Genomic DNA, 17764 nt, shown 5'->3' with positions numbered 1-17764 from the left:
GTGGCCAACAACACGAACCCAGGCCGCCTTTCTCTCGCCAGCGCTGATGTTTACACAACGCGCTAAGTACTCATTTCAGGCTGAGTCGACGTCGGCGAAGCACAGGACCAGGTTCAAATATCCACCGCAGTTATTGGTCATGAGCGGGATACAAACTCGGCTCTCTGGCCACTGTGCCACCACTCTCCACGCACGTGAGGGAGCACGCACACACGAGACTGACGGGACACACGCTGTAGCATCTCAATATCTCTGCATGAGGAAGAGTGGGACCACAATAAGCCAGCCGCTACACATTAAATATTTACCGCACATATGAATTCACTGTAAGTATTTAGTAACTATACTTTCCTTCTTAACTTTTTGGCGACGATTTACACTTTTTTTCTTTTAAAAAAATCGCACGCGGCTATCGAGAGTAAAACAGCTTCGACAGCGTTCTAGATGTTACAATTCTCCCGCGTACCAAAAATTATCCACGCCGTTCAAGGGCTCCCGCGAAATTTGTTTTCTTCCCACGCGGAATTTTTTGGGGTAACTGTACAATGGGTGTCGTGCAAAGGCCACCCTCGGCTCGCCGGGAATCACTTTTACGCATGCCACGGCAGCTGGGCAGCCCTATCACTCTCGCCCCACGACACCAGCGCCGGCCGTCGCAAAGCCGCGGCGGCGGCGGCGGTGGCCGCGCACGCCGGAATGAGCGAACGTTTAAAAATACACACGAGCATTCGTCTGCCGTTGTTGGTGGGCAACATTGCGATCCTCAGACGTTGTTCGCAAACTAATGTGTTGCCAACCTCGAGAACGCCAAGAAATATATATTGATATGCAATGGCTGAACGTGCGTTCGTTTCGCGTATTCGCGCCGAAATGCAATAGGTCGTGGGCTTCCCAGACAGCATAATCGTGTTCATTCCCCAATGAGCGCTGGTCAGCAAGTAAAGCTTTACCTAAACCAATACCAGCTGATGAACAGTGGCAAGCACATAACCACACTTGGGCCGTGCCAAACTGTCCCCACAGTGATCAGGGAAGGTTTGTCCACATATAGAAATGATGGCGAAACTGTACTGATGATTCCTAACAATGGTGAAACCAACGATGCAGCTGTGTCATTGTCTTGCTGGTCACAATCTTGACTCTTTCGTGCTGGTGGTCTAAAACAAGGCTGTGTGGATGATACGCGCCGTGTGGTGATGTCACGTGACATGCAGGGCACGATGGGACGACCGATCTTATGGCCACAAGAATAATTTAAACTCCTATCACGATGTCCTTTCAAGAGATATGCACAGGGGATACTGCAATTAGTCAGAAGTGTACAGAATATGAAAATAAGAATGCAGGGCCAATAACCAAATCACGCGAAATGTACCCCGATTTCATCAGATCTCGGAAACCAAGCCAAGTTTGGGCCTGGATGGAAGTGGTATGGAATAGCGAGGAGACTAAACACTCCAGAACATTGCAGTGGTTTGACAAAAGGACTGCATATGCACAAGAATAGAGGCTTTAAGTTACTGAAAAAAAATTCTTACTATAAATGAGGACGTTATGAAATACGAGCCGTGATATTTAATCAAAGCCGGCACGTACAAAAGCGTGTGGATTGAAGTGGGCCTTGTGACCGATGGCAGCTGGTTTAAAATGCCCCTGCTACGGGTTTTTTTTTAATGCTAGCAGTGTTATTTTAGTGTTGAGTGTGACCTGCGGTACATCCACAGCTGGAACACACATGCAAGAGATCAGAACGCGCACACGCTCGCACGATGCAAGCAGGTGACGGTCGGCTGCCATCACCGTCCCGGTGCAGCGCGGCACAAGCGTAGGGTGGCGGAGTGTAAGGGCGCACGCGCGCGCGAGAACGTGGGGTCGGGCACACGCGCACTCGCCTGCACGAGCCAAGCTCGCGATGTGAAGACACGTGTACGCAGTTGAGCTTTGAAACAATAACACAATTGCACTGTCGTCCCAGATGAATGTAGCGGTGCATGTTGTTTGCTTGATTATTAAAAAAAAGAGTTGTCGTTTATTTAGGCCCAAAATGCACAAATGTTCAGCGTGTTGAGTTTCATAATAAAGTTTTTTTGAGTTTGATCGCGTAAATATAAATGTGTCGTAACCAGACACAGCCAGTAAGGTTTCTGACTTTAACAACGCGCCAATTAGTTACAAATAATATTGGTCGCGAAAGCCTAAGTGTGTTGAGTTTGCAGAAAAATAATCTACGTTGTATCCCATGCCCTGCATGCACACCAAAAACTAGACTGCTCCCCTCTATGGCCTCTTACAAAATATATTTGGGCAAGTGATGTTATTGAGCAACTATGAAGGCCGGCACGACGTTCGAGTGGGTGGGTGGGTGGCCAGCACCACACCCGGCCACCTTCGACTTTCCAACACTGATGTTTACCGATCAAAGTGCTCTTTTAAGTCGACCCAAGGGGGAGAGGGCCCAAGGACCGGTTAGATGATTCACCACCGATTTTAGATGTGGACTGGACACGGCCTACAGTTCCCGCTGTTGTCCGAGGGATACACGTCAGTTTGGATTCAACGGTCCGTATCAACTCTGCAATTCTCATGATGATGATTATGTTAGCCACGACCGGGAATCAAACTCAGCTCGCCGGGTTCAGCGTGCTAACGGCTCCGCCACCGCTCCTTACTACACACGCCACTCGCACACACAAACCCACGAGTGTATCCCAGCTAGTGCGTGCGTGTAAAGATTAAGCAAGGCCTATCATCCAAGCATCTTTCTGTACGACTCATCAGCCAGAAACAACAGGTGCTGCTCAAACAAAAACACATTTAGCATTTCTGACGACGCAGCGCTCTCAATGTGGAATTGTGCGAAAAGCTTCTGGCAACCTGCGGTTTTAATCCCAAAAAAATATTATTACTGTATCGAGCAGAGGGTAGCCACTGTGGACAGAGCACTGGGCTTACATTCTAAGGTTGGGTAGTTCAATTCCTGGTCGGGCGTCAACTCGGCACACAGTCCCTCTGGGGTCAATAAAATGTAGGAAGTCAAAATAAGTCTTCAGGAGACTGGCCCCCTCCCCACCAACCGTACTAATTGTGGAATTTCAACAACTGGCTTAGGGCCACCAATGAAGTTTAGCACCACCCACAACTCATCCAAGCCTGGGGAGACGCGGTGACTTGCGACTAACATTACAGATCACATGGATTTGCATGAGCAGTCTTTTATGAGCTGGAAGGATCCCATAATAATACAGTGGTTATTAATGTTCACGTTCGCATGGAAGGGAACGGGTGTTTTTCTGAAGACTAATAATGACATTGACTTCCCCCAAAGCGCTACTAATATTGTTTATTTCGATGCACACAATGACAGTTATTCAGGCCAATGTGTGACCTCTCAAACAACAAGACCTGCAAATAGTGAACATGGCACTCGAACTTGTACGTCGTCGAATTATTCCAAATTCACTTGGTTTAGCTGAACTGTTCTGCCTGTAAACACCATTCTTCCTTACGACACAAACTGTCACTTTAATATTTAACAGCTAGCGATTTTAACAACAAAACAACCGCCGCATTCAGAATAAAAAAAAATTGTATGTAAGTGCAATATGAAAATGAATGTGGTCTACTGTATACGCTCACACGTTTTGCAACTGGCAGAGACGAAAAGTTAAACGTCCAGGGGAATATCAGGCTCGCCACGCATTCAAGAGACGAGGGCCACGCCGCATATTCCCGTTGCACTGAACCGTGCTGCGGAAATTCACGTCATTTATACAGTAACCTTGCCTGGGTTGACTCTTCACAATTAACTCATGAGCTGGAATGCTTGGGATGAATTACACTTTGGGGTGAAAGGCGGCCTATGAATGCAACTCGCATGACACCAAAAGTTCCCACCACCGCCACTGACATCCCACCCAGCAGGCATGATCATCTCTGGCCAATTCCACTTCTGCTCATCAAAGCTGGGGGTTTATGTATGTACATTGAAATTATTTCGCACCAAATGTAACCAACCGTGCTAATCGGAGGTGCATGGGAAGGACAACAAATTCAACACAAAGCAGTTCTAAAAAATTGAGTTTTCAATCTCGATTTAAAAGCACATCATTCCAGTGGCTTCCGAATATCGGATGGAAGAGCTTTTTAGACAGACATAGAAGCGCATCTGAAAGCGCGCGATGCTGTGACCGCCTTTGTCTTCATTTTCCAGCAGTACCATCAGGTAATGAGCCTCGCCGTCATCACCGGTGGAGTTGGACATTGAATAAAAATTCTCTGATGTCTTGGCCAGAATTGTATCATTATTAAAACAATTGCTCGCATTGTAGAATGTCAATGTCACTATCTATTTATGTACCATGTCACTGTTACCATCACATTCACAAATAGAACGACAAAACATGCATATTTAAATCTTATAGCATGTGTGTATCCAGGAATTACATAATTAAGCAAATGCAATTTAAATGTATTAAAAACAAAATGTTTTTCAAATGACTCTTGTGAATCTGTTTTTTTATTTTTTACATAAAATGTCATGGACAATTCATGTTAGGTTAAGGGTGGCAAAATCAACAACACCGTTAGGATGGAGGATTAACCATACCCACGATATTAATCCTACCGATCACATATCCGTAAACCAATTATTGAAAACAATTATTTAATGACCGATAGTGCATACGTAATTGCTGCCGTTGTCATTAATCCTGGGATTAAATGCCGATTCCACTTGACGTTCCAACTCATGGGGGTAATGATCTGCCACTGCAATGCGGAGATGAATTCGCTACACAGTCTGGTTCACGGCCAAGAAGCCGTACAGAGTTTCAGCACAGCCGACGAACCCCCCCCCCAATCCCACAGACCCTCTCCCTAAGAGGGCAGCCGCTGGGAAACAGTGCCATGTTGACCTCCTGCCCTTGTGGCACACAGGGTAATAATCCTGGCCACATAACAGTAGTGTAGAACCATCCCCGAAAAAAAACACGTCAACGGATGTACTCCAGAGAGATGGCAAAATGAAGCGAGTGTAGCCAGGGCGACTGGCAAGGCGGGCAAAGAGGGCAAACAGTCGGGGGCAGAAAGAAAGATGGGAGCGGGAGGACTTGCCTCCGCTTGCCTTTGGAAAATAACAATAAAATTAGGTAGAGTTCAGGATGCAGCCCTGCGATAACTTGCTCACACGCCACCGCTGGCGGACAACAGAGTGAACACTCGAGCGGTCCCTCTGCAGGCTAACTTCCACGCTGGACAGACGTCTTGGTGCACCCATTTATACCGCTGGGTGGATATAGGCGGAGGGGGGGGGGGTATTTTAGAAACTTGCGCCATTGTTTCAACTGAAACGCCGGGAGATCGAGCCGGCAACAGTCCAGTGTCCTGTATGTACGTTGAACTTCTTTCGCGCCTCACGTAGCCAACCGTGCTCGCCGGAGGTATTGGTCCTAACCCATTACAACCACGGCAGAATAATAACGACGCAGAAATGGCCAAACACAAACCACAAGGTAGTGAATGTCAGCGGAGCTAATAATAAACTAGGCAGCCACCTACCACAGCGAACAAGCAGATTTCCACTGTCGAGCGACGATCCAGGAAGCGGCCATCTGCCAACAGTCTGCTGCGCGCGTGGCTGGAGTTGCTGGGCAGGAGAGCTGCCAGCAAAAAAGGAGTTCCATGCACTCAGCAGCCGGGCAGGACAGCTGCCAGCGTCTGTGCTGCTGCATAATGAAGGAGACACGCTACTCCAGAGGCTGCAGCCCCTTTCATCAGGCCAACAACTTCCAGGCCGATTGTGCTGTATCACAGCGCGGCGTGTGTAACTGTGCACTTTCCAGTTGACATAATTGGCGGAATTCCAGGCTGTACAGAGTAAATAAATCTCGTTTAACAAAAAACAGTACGATCCCGTGATTTCCTTTTTGCCTACAGCGGGTGTTGGAATCCGTAAGCGTTTATACCACCGTTATCTGTTGCCGAAGGATCAACTGCCCACACCTGCCACAGTTGTTTGCGATTCATTATTATCCCCAAATCTACAAAGTATCCGCTTTCATGCAAATCAAAAAATAAACTGCCCTTTTGTCTCACCGCTACAGGGGGAAGGTCTCCCCATGCCATTTCAGTCATGCGGAATTGTTTGACCACACTTCACCACGCTTGTTGGTGTAGGTTGTTGAAAAGAGGGGCCCATGAACGGGTTCAGACCCCACCCTTCCACTGACGTTGGGCGCAGCCGGGGAATCGTCCGGGTTCACAGTGCACAACTGGGCCACTGCTGCCCAGAGGTCGCAAACGGGTTTTGATTCCTTACCCGTACCCGGCCGCACCAGGGTCGCAAACGGGTACCCGTACCCGGCCGTACCCATATCCTACCCGTACCCGGCTGGATACGGGTAGGGTACGGGTATCGGGTACCTGATTGCGACCTCTGGGATGAAGCCATGTTGCAGGCGCGGGTGGGTTGATTCTAGGAACTTGAATTATGAGAAGAGACAAAACGTTGGGAAATGAGTGACAAACGGTTACTCACCAGTGACTCACGGTCTACCCGTACCCGTACCCGGCCGCACCAGGGTCGCAAACGGGTACCCGTACCCGGCCGGGTACGGGTAGCCGGGTATCGGGTAGGGTACGGGTATCGGGTACCCGGTTGCGACCTCTGCTGCTGCCCCTCCGGCGCATGGATTCCTTGGAGGTGAATGGTATTCTCCTGGATGGCTTGATCATAATAATTGCTTGAAGTACATTTACATGTATGTATATTAATCCGACTTTCTTTTTTTTATTACTCCCCCCACATATGTAAAAAGAATGCACTGAATTATAAAGTATAAATCGAGCATAAACCGTCAAACAAAAATATATAATGTTTAGTTTTATGTACGGCATTATCGTTCATGCAAATTGCATCTGACAATCACTGAGGAACCACAAAAAAACTGGAAGGCAGTAGCCAGGTGGTAATCCGGTGCTACCAATAAATGCCCAAGCTTTGCGATCCTCTACATATTAAGGCATTTTCGGCCAAATGTTGAATTATTATATTTTTTTATACAATTAAAATACCATTTCGTAACAAGAACATTCATTCAATTATTATTATTAAATAAAAATATATTCATTTACAAATTAACAGAGGAAAAAATATTTTTGACTTGACATTTAAAAGAATAACACTGCTTAAAACGAGAAACATATAAGAGAAGAAAAAATCTAAAGATATATGGCTCTGAGGAGTGTTTCGGGTTGTGCCGCGTGTTGTCCGGAACAACGTCCGACATTCCGAAAAGAAGCTCCCTGCGTTCAGAGGGAAATGACGGACATCGCGTCGAGAAGAGCGCGCGCGCGCTGCGACCCGAAAACGCCATCGACACGACCGCCAAAGCCTCCGCACGTGGATGATATTTGTAAACTAGAACGCGCTGAACGTTCAAACGCACGCCATTAAAGGCTTATCTCAAACATCGCAATCGGCTACACACCAGACTTCCAGGTCCGCCCTGCGAGTGCTTAACATTCATGCTCAGACATCGCCCTGCCCGACGCTTTCGGCCGAATGAAACTCATACTTCACACACACGCACGTGCGCGCGCGCGGACACACGATCCATTTGGTTTGGCGCCAAGAACTCCTTTCACAACCAAATACGACAGTCGTTCCTTGCGAGCATTTTAGCTTCCGTTGTTTCGTGCAGTTTTAAAGACGAACAGCGGAAGGGGAGCAGCGGCGCAGTTTGCTGCGCTGTGACCCTGGCGACCTGCATTCTATACCGAGCCACGGCGATGAACATTAGGGGGGCGAGTGACATCTAAACCAGGCCCGGACCGGGGGAAATTGAGGCGTAGGTGAGCTCTGGTGCAATGGAATACAATTTGAAATTGTATACAGCGTGGAAATGCGACCGCATATTTACAAGAGACTGCATAGGAACTAGGCCATTATTTATTTAATATGGAGAGAAAGAGGCAGTCGGTCACTGGCATCCGAGGTTTCCCAGAATTCTCCCTAACAGGTGCATTCAATTCAGCTCATTTCATCACTGAAAGCCGCACACCCCAATGCACATTCCACTCAGGCATTCCAGACGCAGGTGCACTGCAAGACCCGGACTGGATCCCATGCGGAGCACCAAGTGAACCGAGAGCCTGAATTTTGCACCAGCACCTCAAGAGTTCAACTTTCAGGTTTTGTGTAAACATTTCGATTTAAGACGCTGTCTTTCTGACAGACCTGTTCTTCACCTGAGGACGGCTGCTTGCGTTGTGGCCGAAACGTCGTGAGAATTATTAAATTACGTTTTATTTTTATTATTTTATTATTTCCATTATACGTGACTTTACCGACAGAACCAAGAAGATTTGTGTAAACAATTTAGTCCTTGATCCTTTATCAATCCATTCCTGGATGAAGGCCTCCCCCCCCCCCCTTGCTGTGTCAGTCACGATGGCCGTTTGACCATACCTCACCGCTCTGGTCTGTGCAGGTTTATGAAGGCAGAGCCGAGGAACAGTAAGGATATCGCTCGCCAACTGATGTCCGCTGTGGCCGGGAATCAAACTCGGGTTACCGCGTTTTTAGCGCAGCGTGCCAAACATCGGAACCTATACCGTGCCGATAGGTTATAATCATAATGAAACCAGTCCAGAGTTGTCTATCACTCTATCACTTCTGCCTATGAGTCGGTCATATGTGCTCAAATGTATTTTAACGATGACCTAAGCCAAGAGGCCCACAATGTACCTCTTCGGGAAACGCTGACGGTTTTATTCCCGCACGTGCACAGAGGCTGCGTTACTTTTCGCACGTTTTCGCGTATCATTGTTTCAAACCGGTGCGCCAAGCGCTTACGTTACCGTTGGCACCGATCAAAATAACTAACGCGTGAACAACACCCCTGTCGCAAGCGGACGCACGAAAGCGCGCCCTGAAACTGGAACGCGCCCTCGATTCGGCACGAGGGAAAGCCGCACTGCAGAGGCCCCGTTCCAGTGCTGTTTCCTGTCACGCAGGGTCGTGCGCCGCTGTCGATTTACAGTTTCTGGTGATGGGGATAGCATTTTGCTTAGCTACAGCAGATGCCAGCCACACAATTGGGAAATAAAATGAAATGACCTTAGCTGAAACGTTTTTTTCAATATGGAAACAAGTTACGCAAAAACATTACTCAGTGAACATGCATTATTAATGCGCGAAAATGTGTTTTAAAATTCCCTCTTATATTAAACAGGCAAGACGGAAACATAACCACTGCACAGTAATCTATAAGAGTAAAGAATTACGTTGTAAACAATTGGCATTTACCTCACGGACGCTGTTGTCGAATAGCGAAAGAATGGGGTCATTTGAATTAACTGCCCCACTCAATTTGTTTCCATTTTTCGTATTCACTGCAGCTGCGACACGGAACACGATAGAAACATTTTTTTCACATTCTTGGGACGGAATGAATAAACAGACCTGGGAAAGGCCAAACGTCGTCGCTCCTCCTCGTGGACACAGCTGGGCCAGGTGAGGCCGTGTTGGTCACTGCCAGCGGGCTCAACGGGTACAGCTCGGTCTGCACGCTGCAAGGCGACACACAAAGACAAAGATCCCCCCCCCCCTTAAAGCCTTAACCAGACTGTTGGGGCAAGTGCTGTTAGCGAAGCACCTTTGAAGGCCGGCACGGCAAGGCGACACACATGCAAACGCACGTACATTCACAAAGACGCCGCTTTATACGCAGACATCTGTTTTGATAATGTGAGTACATTTGTCGCATTAACTGGGGTAGGTCAAGTCTGTCGGATGCTTCTTGGAGTCTTCTTGCCAACCGTGGGTTCTGCAACTTGACAGCAGGCTCATTATCACTTTGGCCTCTATAGAGGACGCTACGCTGCATCCGAATCTTTTTGCTATCGTCAACTGGAATTAGTTGTCAATTTATGTCTGCGAGATTTCTTTAGTCTGGATTTTTCCAACGTTTTTTCTGTTTTCAATGGATTTCTCAATAGTTGTACCTCTGCATATTCGTTCTCAATATTCACGCTTTTTTAATCGCTGTTTACTTTTCTATGTTTTCCAATAACCTTGGTTGTTCAACAGCTTTATACTGAAATCAGAGGGGCAATATAAAGCAAAGCATCATACTTAACGAGGCTTAAGGGTTTGAAAATATTATTTGCCTGTAGGTTTGCGGGTATAAATTGCAATGTTTCAGTAAATTTAATTTATCTTATTCAGGAAAACCGCAATGAGCCTCAAGAGGGCCGCTGCATTATACTCTATGGCTAATTTCGTATTGAGTATTACAAATTTGAATGTGGTGGTTAACTGCAATGCCCTAAATAATATGCAAAAAAACATTGCCATTATAAATTACAGGCATGACCAACCAAGTAAAAATGCAGTATTTCTCGTGCAAAAAAAAATGTGGCACAAAATGTGGCACATTTTTTTTTCAATTACTTCTCCACTTAAATAACCATTCGACAATGACCTGACAAAAAAAAGTATCCATATATATATCTGAGAAAGTTTGCGAGAGAAAATAGAAAAACGGACAAGCGTATCTTGGTTGTTTTTTTACAAAGTCTAAATATAAACTCCAGAGAATAGTGTGAGAGCATTATACATTATTTAATGTACCGGCAGTTTAACTCTCTACCGATGAGAAATTTGCACAATTCCCCGAGGTGTCATTCCATCATTAATATTCAAAGAGGAGCAAATCAAGCGGCAGGAATGTGTTTGTAACGAGTATAAATCTCACTCGCGCACGCGCGCACACACACAAGCACGGCAGAGATCCACCCCCAACCACCCCGTGCCGCACTGCAGCTGTTGTAGCCCACAATTGGCTGCAGCCAACTCACCACGAGCATCGTTATTATTATCATCGCAGGGCTACCGACTGCGCGCCTACGGCCAAATCACACGACTACTGCTACACTACCAGCACCGCCGCCACGCGCACAAGGGGCCGTCCATAAATGACGTCACGCGATTTTGGACGATTTTTGACACCCCCTCCCCCCTCGTCACACGGCGTCACAAAAAGTCAGACCCCCCCCCCCCTCAATTATGACGTCACAAAGCTCTGCCCCCCCCTCCCCCCAAAACCATATTTCCATTTTAAAAATAAAACATGCTTCAAATCGCTTTGAACTATTGTCATTGTAGTGCGTATTCAATGTGGCGCTGCACTCTGATGTTGTAGGAGTGTTGTTGCAACAATTAGTGTTCTTATAACAATTCTGTATTTATTTAAAGTTGCGCATTTTGATGTGACGTCACACATCGTCACAAATGTCTGACCCCGCCCCCCCCCCCCCTTAGGTGCGTGACGTCATTTATGGACGTTCCCCAATCTCGGCAGGACGCCGGACGCGAAAGCGGCGCCTGCAAATAGCGGCATGGATTGTCACGACCATCGAGGGGGCAGCATGCTGGGTTGGTGAAGTCGTGGGGTTGTTGTAGTTGACAGGGGGGGGCGGAGTGGCGGCTTGCGACCTCCTCCGCGAACTGAGAGAGTGAAAGACGAAATCCGTTTAGCGTCGCAAGCTCGATGATGGGTGACCACGGTGGGGTGGGTGGGATGTGGCTTGCAGGGGGTCGTAGGTGCAGGGAGCGGTGTGGGGGCTGCAAGGATGTGGCATTCAAAAAAACACCACCACCACCACCACAGGGGGCGTCCATAAATGACGTCACGCACCTAGGGGCGGGGGGTCAGACATTTGTGACGATGTGTGACGAGACAGGTGACGTCACATCAAAATGCGCAACTTTAAATAAATATAGACAACACGTTCTACTTAATAAAATAGACTTTTTAATAAATGTTTTCTCCTACAACATCAAGAGTGCAGCGCCACATTAAATACACACTACAATGACAATAGTTTAAAGCGATTTGAAGCATGTTTTATATTTTTTTTGGGGGGGGGAGGCAGAGCTTTGTGACGTCATATTTGAGGGGGGGGGGGGGTCTGACTTTTTGTGACGCCGTGTGACGGGTCAAAAATCGTCCAAAATCGCGTGACGTCATTTATGGACGGCCCCGAACCCCCCTGAACCCCCCTGAACCTAACCGCCTTTGTTTTGTGTTGCACCCGGCTAACCTCGTCGGCGTCGCCGCTGCCGCCGTCGTGCGGGGAGTCCATTAAGGTGATGGATGTAAATGTTTTTTTCTCCGCATGTACAGTTGAAGTAGGTGTCCTTTACAAACACTGTAGGAGCTCGTATCGGAGCTCTCACTACAACGACGACGACGACGACAACAAAGGCAGGTTGTGGACTGAGAAGCGAACATCGGGCTGGGTAGAGGTGCACTGATGGGGCTTCTCAATTCACATGCGCCACGGTGGAGAGATGTTAACTACGTTGCCTGGTGTACAGGCAGGAGGAGGTCATGGCTTCGATCCCGACCTTTGACGCATGTATATTTGGAGTTTGCGTGTCTCTCCCCGTGGTCGCGTGGGTTTTTCTCCCAAGTGCTGCCCGGGTTTTCTCTCCACATTTAGAAACACGCGTTCGGAGTTTTCGGCTGCTATACATTTCCGCGTGATAAGGGGCCGTCCATAAATGACGTCACGCACCTAGGGAGGGGGGCAGAGCTTTGTGACGTCATATTTGAGGGGGGGGTCTGACTTTTTGTGACGCCGTGTGACGAAGGGGGGGGGTGGTCAAAAATCGTCCAGCTATCATTTGTGATCAGGTCGCAAGTCTGGTTAGCATGGCTGACTATGTCCGGTGCTTAAAAAGTTTTACATACTTCTGAAAAAGAACTATATAGCTCAGTGAGCCCTACCTGGTAAAATAAAAAAATAAATCGTGTATAGTCTTAATACGCTAATGGTCTGGATTTTATTCATGCAACACAAATGCATCATCTTCATCGCCTTTTTATATCCAATGCAAATTTTCAACTAAAAGCCCAAATCACAACTTCAATTACAACTCATTTGACAATACCCCCCATTGGTAGTGGCGCCCAAAGCACAACTGACACCAAAAAAATCCCATATATCGAAATGTGACTTTCTTGACGTGCTGAACGTCAAGAAGAGCGAGTGGAGCGGTCACGGAGTGGCACAGCTCACGGAAACACACGGGGGTTGCAATCCCAGCCACTGCGAACATCAGCGACGAGAGATATCTGAACCGGTCTTGCCGCCCCCCCCCCCCCATAACTCCACGAACCCTGTACGAACCAGAACGTTCAATTATTGTCTGAAAAAGACCCCGTGATCTACACGGCATGGGGAACCTGACATTTGGTATAATGCATTCAAAAAAACCTTTCCATTCCAATCAATTTTCTTACATTTATTTATTAAATATGGTGACTTTAATATCTGCAATTTAAACAGCAATATGCTACATCTGCTCACCATCTGGACTTGTGCTCACTCTAAACTAAGCCACGTCGACTCAGCTCTGCATGTAAACCATCCTCCTCTGTATCACAACCCCGCAGCCTGTACGGCAGACGCCTCGTGTTCCGCTCGTCAGCAGCGTATATACCTTTTTCCACCTTTCCTTTCCGACTGTGCGGAACAATTGCATAAACATCAATCACAAAGCCTTCATGGAAACCTACGGACCTGTCTCAACTATCAGCTCCTACGCGTGCAAGATGAAATCCCTGTTTTCATGCCTCCTGCCAGGTAAAGGCACAGCCACGCAACTGCTCACCCACACGCCACTGCTGTCGGAAGGGCCCTCCTCTCGGGGGAGCTCTGAGAGAGCTCCCTCTGAGAGGATATTTGGCCTGCACACTGGCCGCAACGTCTTGGAAGCGTCGTGGCTGTAACCCACGCTTCACCCTGAACCACGGAGCGACCGGCCCATCGACGAAACTGCGGGCGTTCCTATTTACATCGTCGAGTGGATAGAGGCGGGGGGGGGGGCGGCTTTAACAAACTTGCAACGTCGCATAAACTTCCGCGCCAGGAGCTGGAAGCGATCCGGGGGCCCTCCGGATTGCAAGTCCAGCGTGCTCATCATTACACCACGCCAGCATCTCCCATTTACCCATTTATTCTCATGAAAATGCAAGCGGTGGCAGGTGGACAAGCAGCAGCCAGACATGCAGCTGGCCAGACTTTATTGTGAGTCACTATAAAACAAAGGCGTACTAAAAAGGCAACTCGGGTCACGTTAATGCATCATGGAAGGCGAAATTCTTTTGAGTCGGGTTAATGGTTTAAAAGTGGCTGGGAGAGCAGCCAAGACGGGAAACAAGATGCAGCGCAAAGTTTGGTATTTCAAAGCAGGAAAGGGCCGGTCAGGTCTGGCTCATCTTCCAGCCTCCATCAGCTGTCTGCAAAACACTCCCATCTGCAGTACTTTACTCACGTTTAAGTATCAGGAGAGTTAAATTGGCAATATCTTTATTTTAGGTTTTATTCGGGATAAAATTAATGTTTAGCATTTCAGCCGACAGCGTCACTCGCCGGTTCGGTGTCTCAGCGTGGCAGTGGAACAACGGCGCGAATTTTTTTAAATCGCCTGCGTCTGTCCACGAAGCAGTATACTAAAACTAAACTAAACTTTACATTTTACCAGGTAAGTATCACCAAGCTATATAGCTCTTTTTCAGAAGCAACCTGGCCGCAAATGACCCCTCAACAAAGTGGCTTATCAAGTGGACATTTATAACAGCCAAATACTTGAAATGCATGTTGATTCTAAATGTCGAGGGAAAAACCGGAGGACCCGTAGAAAAATCCACGCGACCACGGGGAGAACGCGCAAACTCCAAATATACAGGCGTCAGGGTTGGGATCAAACCCACGACCTCCTGCATTGCAGGCGAGGCAGATAATATCTCGCCACCGGGGCACACCACAGTTAATCGATCAGCAGGTCACGTGTGGTGGAGTAAAGTGTGGGTACTGCCCCTTCTGCCAAGACGTCTGGTCGGTGGTTGAAAATTAGGCCGAATATCCTCAAGAGAAGTTCTGTGGAGCTCCCTCTAGAGGAAGTCCTTTTAGGAGCAGTGAAGTGAGCGAGCAACTGCAGGGCTGCACCTTTATCGTTTTACTTTAGTCGGCAGCCATTGCAGAGAGTAAGTCCGCTTGTAAATGTTGCTGAAGAAAATGTGCATAATTTAGTATCACTGTGCTTTGCTGCAGATTTCAAGGGCTCCACGTCTTAGCCGAGGTTTCCTCATGTAAAATAAATTTCCATCCATAACCTACCAAGAGAGATGAAGATTTCCCATGCTGTGTTTGTCTGAGGATTTTGACCATACTTCACCCTGCTGCTCAGTACGGATTGGTGAAGGTGGGTGGAGAACAGGATATTCACTTGCACGCTGATGTTAGCCGTGGCTGGGAATTAAACTCAGACGGTCAGGTTTGTAGTGCTGTGCACTTACGACTGCGCCAACGTTCTACCTCCCATCCATATAACGCTCTTCAAGTTCATATCCGGGATTGCCTGCCTTCATAGCCATACCTAGTGTGGCTTCAACGATGATCCCTTATTTTGTTCTTACTGTACCATTTCCAGAATGTAAAAAAAAAAATAAAGGTAACACAGAGAGGAAGAGACATTTTCGTATTTTAATCAATTGGAAAATAGCCGACGCAAAAATGCGCCAACTTCCTTTGGCATCGCTAAACACTCACAATTTGTGGCAGCCGGCAGCCTCAATGTAACAGCCAGCCGGAAAAAAATGCCACTGCTTAAGAATTTTAAGTTCTTTCCTGCTCTGCCAAAATCCTTAAGCACTTATTGGCATCACAATCCTTTGTTGCCTGCAGCAGTAATGAAAATGTGGTTAACAAAACTAAACCCCAAGTCAGCATAGGGTTTGCGAGACACCTTTGTCAGGCGTGGCTAATGCAGCTATGCCGACTGGCCTGCGGCAGCAGTCATCCATTTTTAGTTTTTGTGCACATTATAAATGTTGAGTGAGCGTGCTGCCGATATACAAGAACAAACGCCTGGTTCAACTGCACCGCCTGAGAGCTTGCATGCGTCCTCCGCAGCCCTGAGTACAAGCGCCGGCGTATACAGCACATGGTGGAAGATGAAAAGCCGCTCCCCACCGAGCGACCGTGGCTACCAAAGCCAAACGTTGGGAAAGCGTCGCCCGGCAGTGCCCGAGGCTTCGCTCATCCGCTGGTGGCGTCTCGAGACGTCCACAGCGCCGCTCCCGCAACCCCTCAACCTGCTTCACCAGCCTCGGCCACCAACGCAATACTACACGGTTGCCAATCACCCCGCCAACACGAACAAAGACTAAGAAGCCCTGTATGAATCTACTGTTAGATGACAGCCTCCCATGCCGTACAGTTCAGGGGGCTAATTGACCATACTTCACCATGCTGGTCAGTGCTGCATGGTGAAGGCTTTGTGTTTAGTTTATTGCCCTTCAATCGCACCTCCCATTAGCACGGTGGGCTAAGTACGGCACGAAAGAAGTCCCACAAACATCATAGACACGGGAGCATTGATTTTGCTGATCTGCCCTCTGCTGACAATGCACCGCCCCCCCCCCCCCCCCCCCATTTTAAAAAGGGCCGTACATGTACACTTTTAACCATTATTTAAAAGATAACATGCAAACTATAGGTACCTAAACTATTTTATTTAACAAGGTAAGGCCCAATCTGAGCTATATAGCAATTTTTTAAGACGCGACCTGGCCACAGATGATAGCTCAACGAAGTGGCTTATCACGTGAACATTTATAGAAGCCAAATACTCTAAACGCGTGTTTCTAAATGTGAAGGGGAAAACCGGAGGACTAGGAGAAAACAAAAACGATGTGTGCATCGTTCTGACACGAGTTTAAAGCTTTATTTATGAGAAACAGAGTGTAAAATTACAATCAATGGTACTCTTTGTGATATTTCAACTCGATCAACCGGATCAACACATCATTAACGAAGTTTCGAACAAGATCTGGGACAGCCCGGTACAAGGCAGCTTAAGTCTGTAATTACCAGACAAAAGCTTTTTTTATTAAGTGGCATATCAGAATATACTATACAACAACATAATATTGTAACAAAAAAAATCAAAGTATTTATGGAATTTATGATCAGCAATCTGAGAAAACCACACAAGGAGTGTCTGCTTTATTTCATGACGTCTCGCCAACTTTGGGAAAGTATTTAGCGTACTTCTGTATACACATTCGTACGTTACGCCGACAAACTCCTGTTGTCGTGTAGGTACGTTACTCGAACATATACGTATGGAATGTACAAAGACACATTTCTAAAAGCGCACCGGTCACTTGTAACCCACACAACATTTCATTGCGTTGAATTCTAAATTGTTTACGTGCCATCTTGCCAAAAAAATAATCTAATTACAGGCGCGTACTTCACAACACGCGGCAATCCAATTCTATCCAGTTCACACCATTCAAGTAAATGTTTTTTTTGCGCATTCCAAAATCTACGATAAATTCTTCATGGCTTCACTAAGAATAGGATGGTTAACCACAGGCCACAAGTTCCATCTCTTCGCACAGAGTTCAAAACCGCCATCTCAGACCGCCGCATCGTCATTCCACGCCACAATTACATTCGCAATAATGCAGCAGCAGCAGCAGCACAAACCCCCTGCGAACCCCTTCTCCCAGCGGTTGCCAAATATGACACCGTTTTCTGTGCATGGTAGAGAGCTCGGCATAAATACACACGCGGTCATCGGGCAGTGATGACGCGCCGAGACGCACACGCAGCCATCTTCGTGAGAGCAAACGAGGAGGGAGAACTGGGGCACGCTAAAATGTTGCGAGCCCTCTACGATCGC

At 47.4% G+C, this 17764-nt stretch overlaps 1 protein-coding gene across 5 annotated transcripts in view; it reads right to left on the bottom strand.

The window, feature by feature from the left end:
- Positions 1 to 17764, bottom strand: part of LOC144932467 (nuclear receptor coactivator 3-like) — a 170548-nt gene that overhangs the window by 133261 nt on the left and 19523 nt on the right. For 4 of the 5 annotated variants that reach the window (XM_078856562.1, XM_078856557.1, XM_078856559.1 and 1 more), the window contains exon 2: positions 9464 to 9570. The exons of the other annotated variant lie outside the window; for it this stretch is intronic. Coding sequence is in view for 3 of the 4 variants with exons in the window: in XM_078856557.1 (XP_078712683.1) it covers positions 9464 to 9570 (107 nt within the window). In the remaining variant the exon portion in view is untranslated. The remainder of the gene's footprint in view (positions 1 to 9463; positions 9571 to 17764) is intronic. 5 annotated transcript variants of the gene reach the window in all.

This window comes from Lampetra fluviatilis, chromosome 5 (genome assembly GCF_964198595.1).
Source record: "Lampetra fluviatilis chromosome 5, kcLamFluv1.1, whole genome shotgun sequence".
Classification (NCBI taxonomy): Eukaryota; Metazoa; Chordata; class Hyperoartia; order Petromyzontiformes; family Petromyzontidae; genus Lampetra; species Lampetra fluviatilis.
The sequence above is the reverse complement of the archived record's forward strand: the minus strand, read 5'-3'. Positions and strand labels throughout refer to the sequence as shown.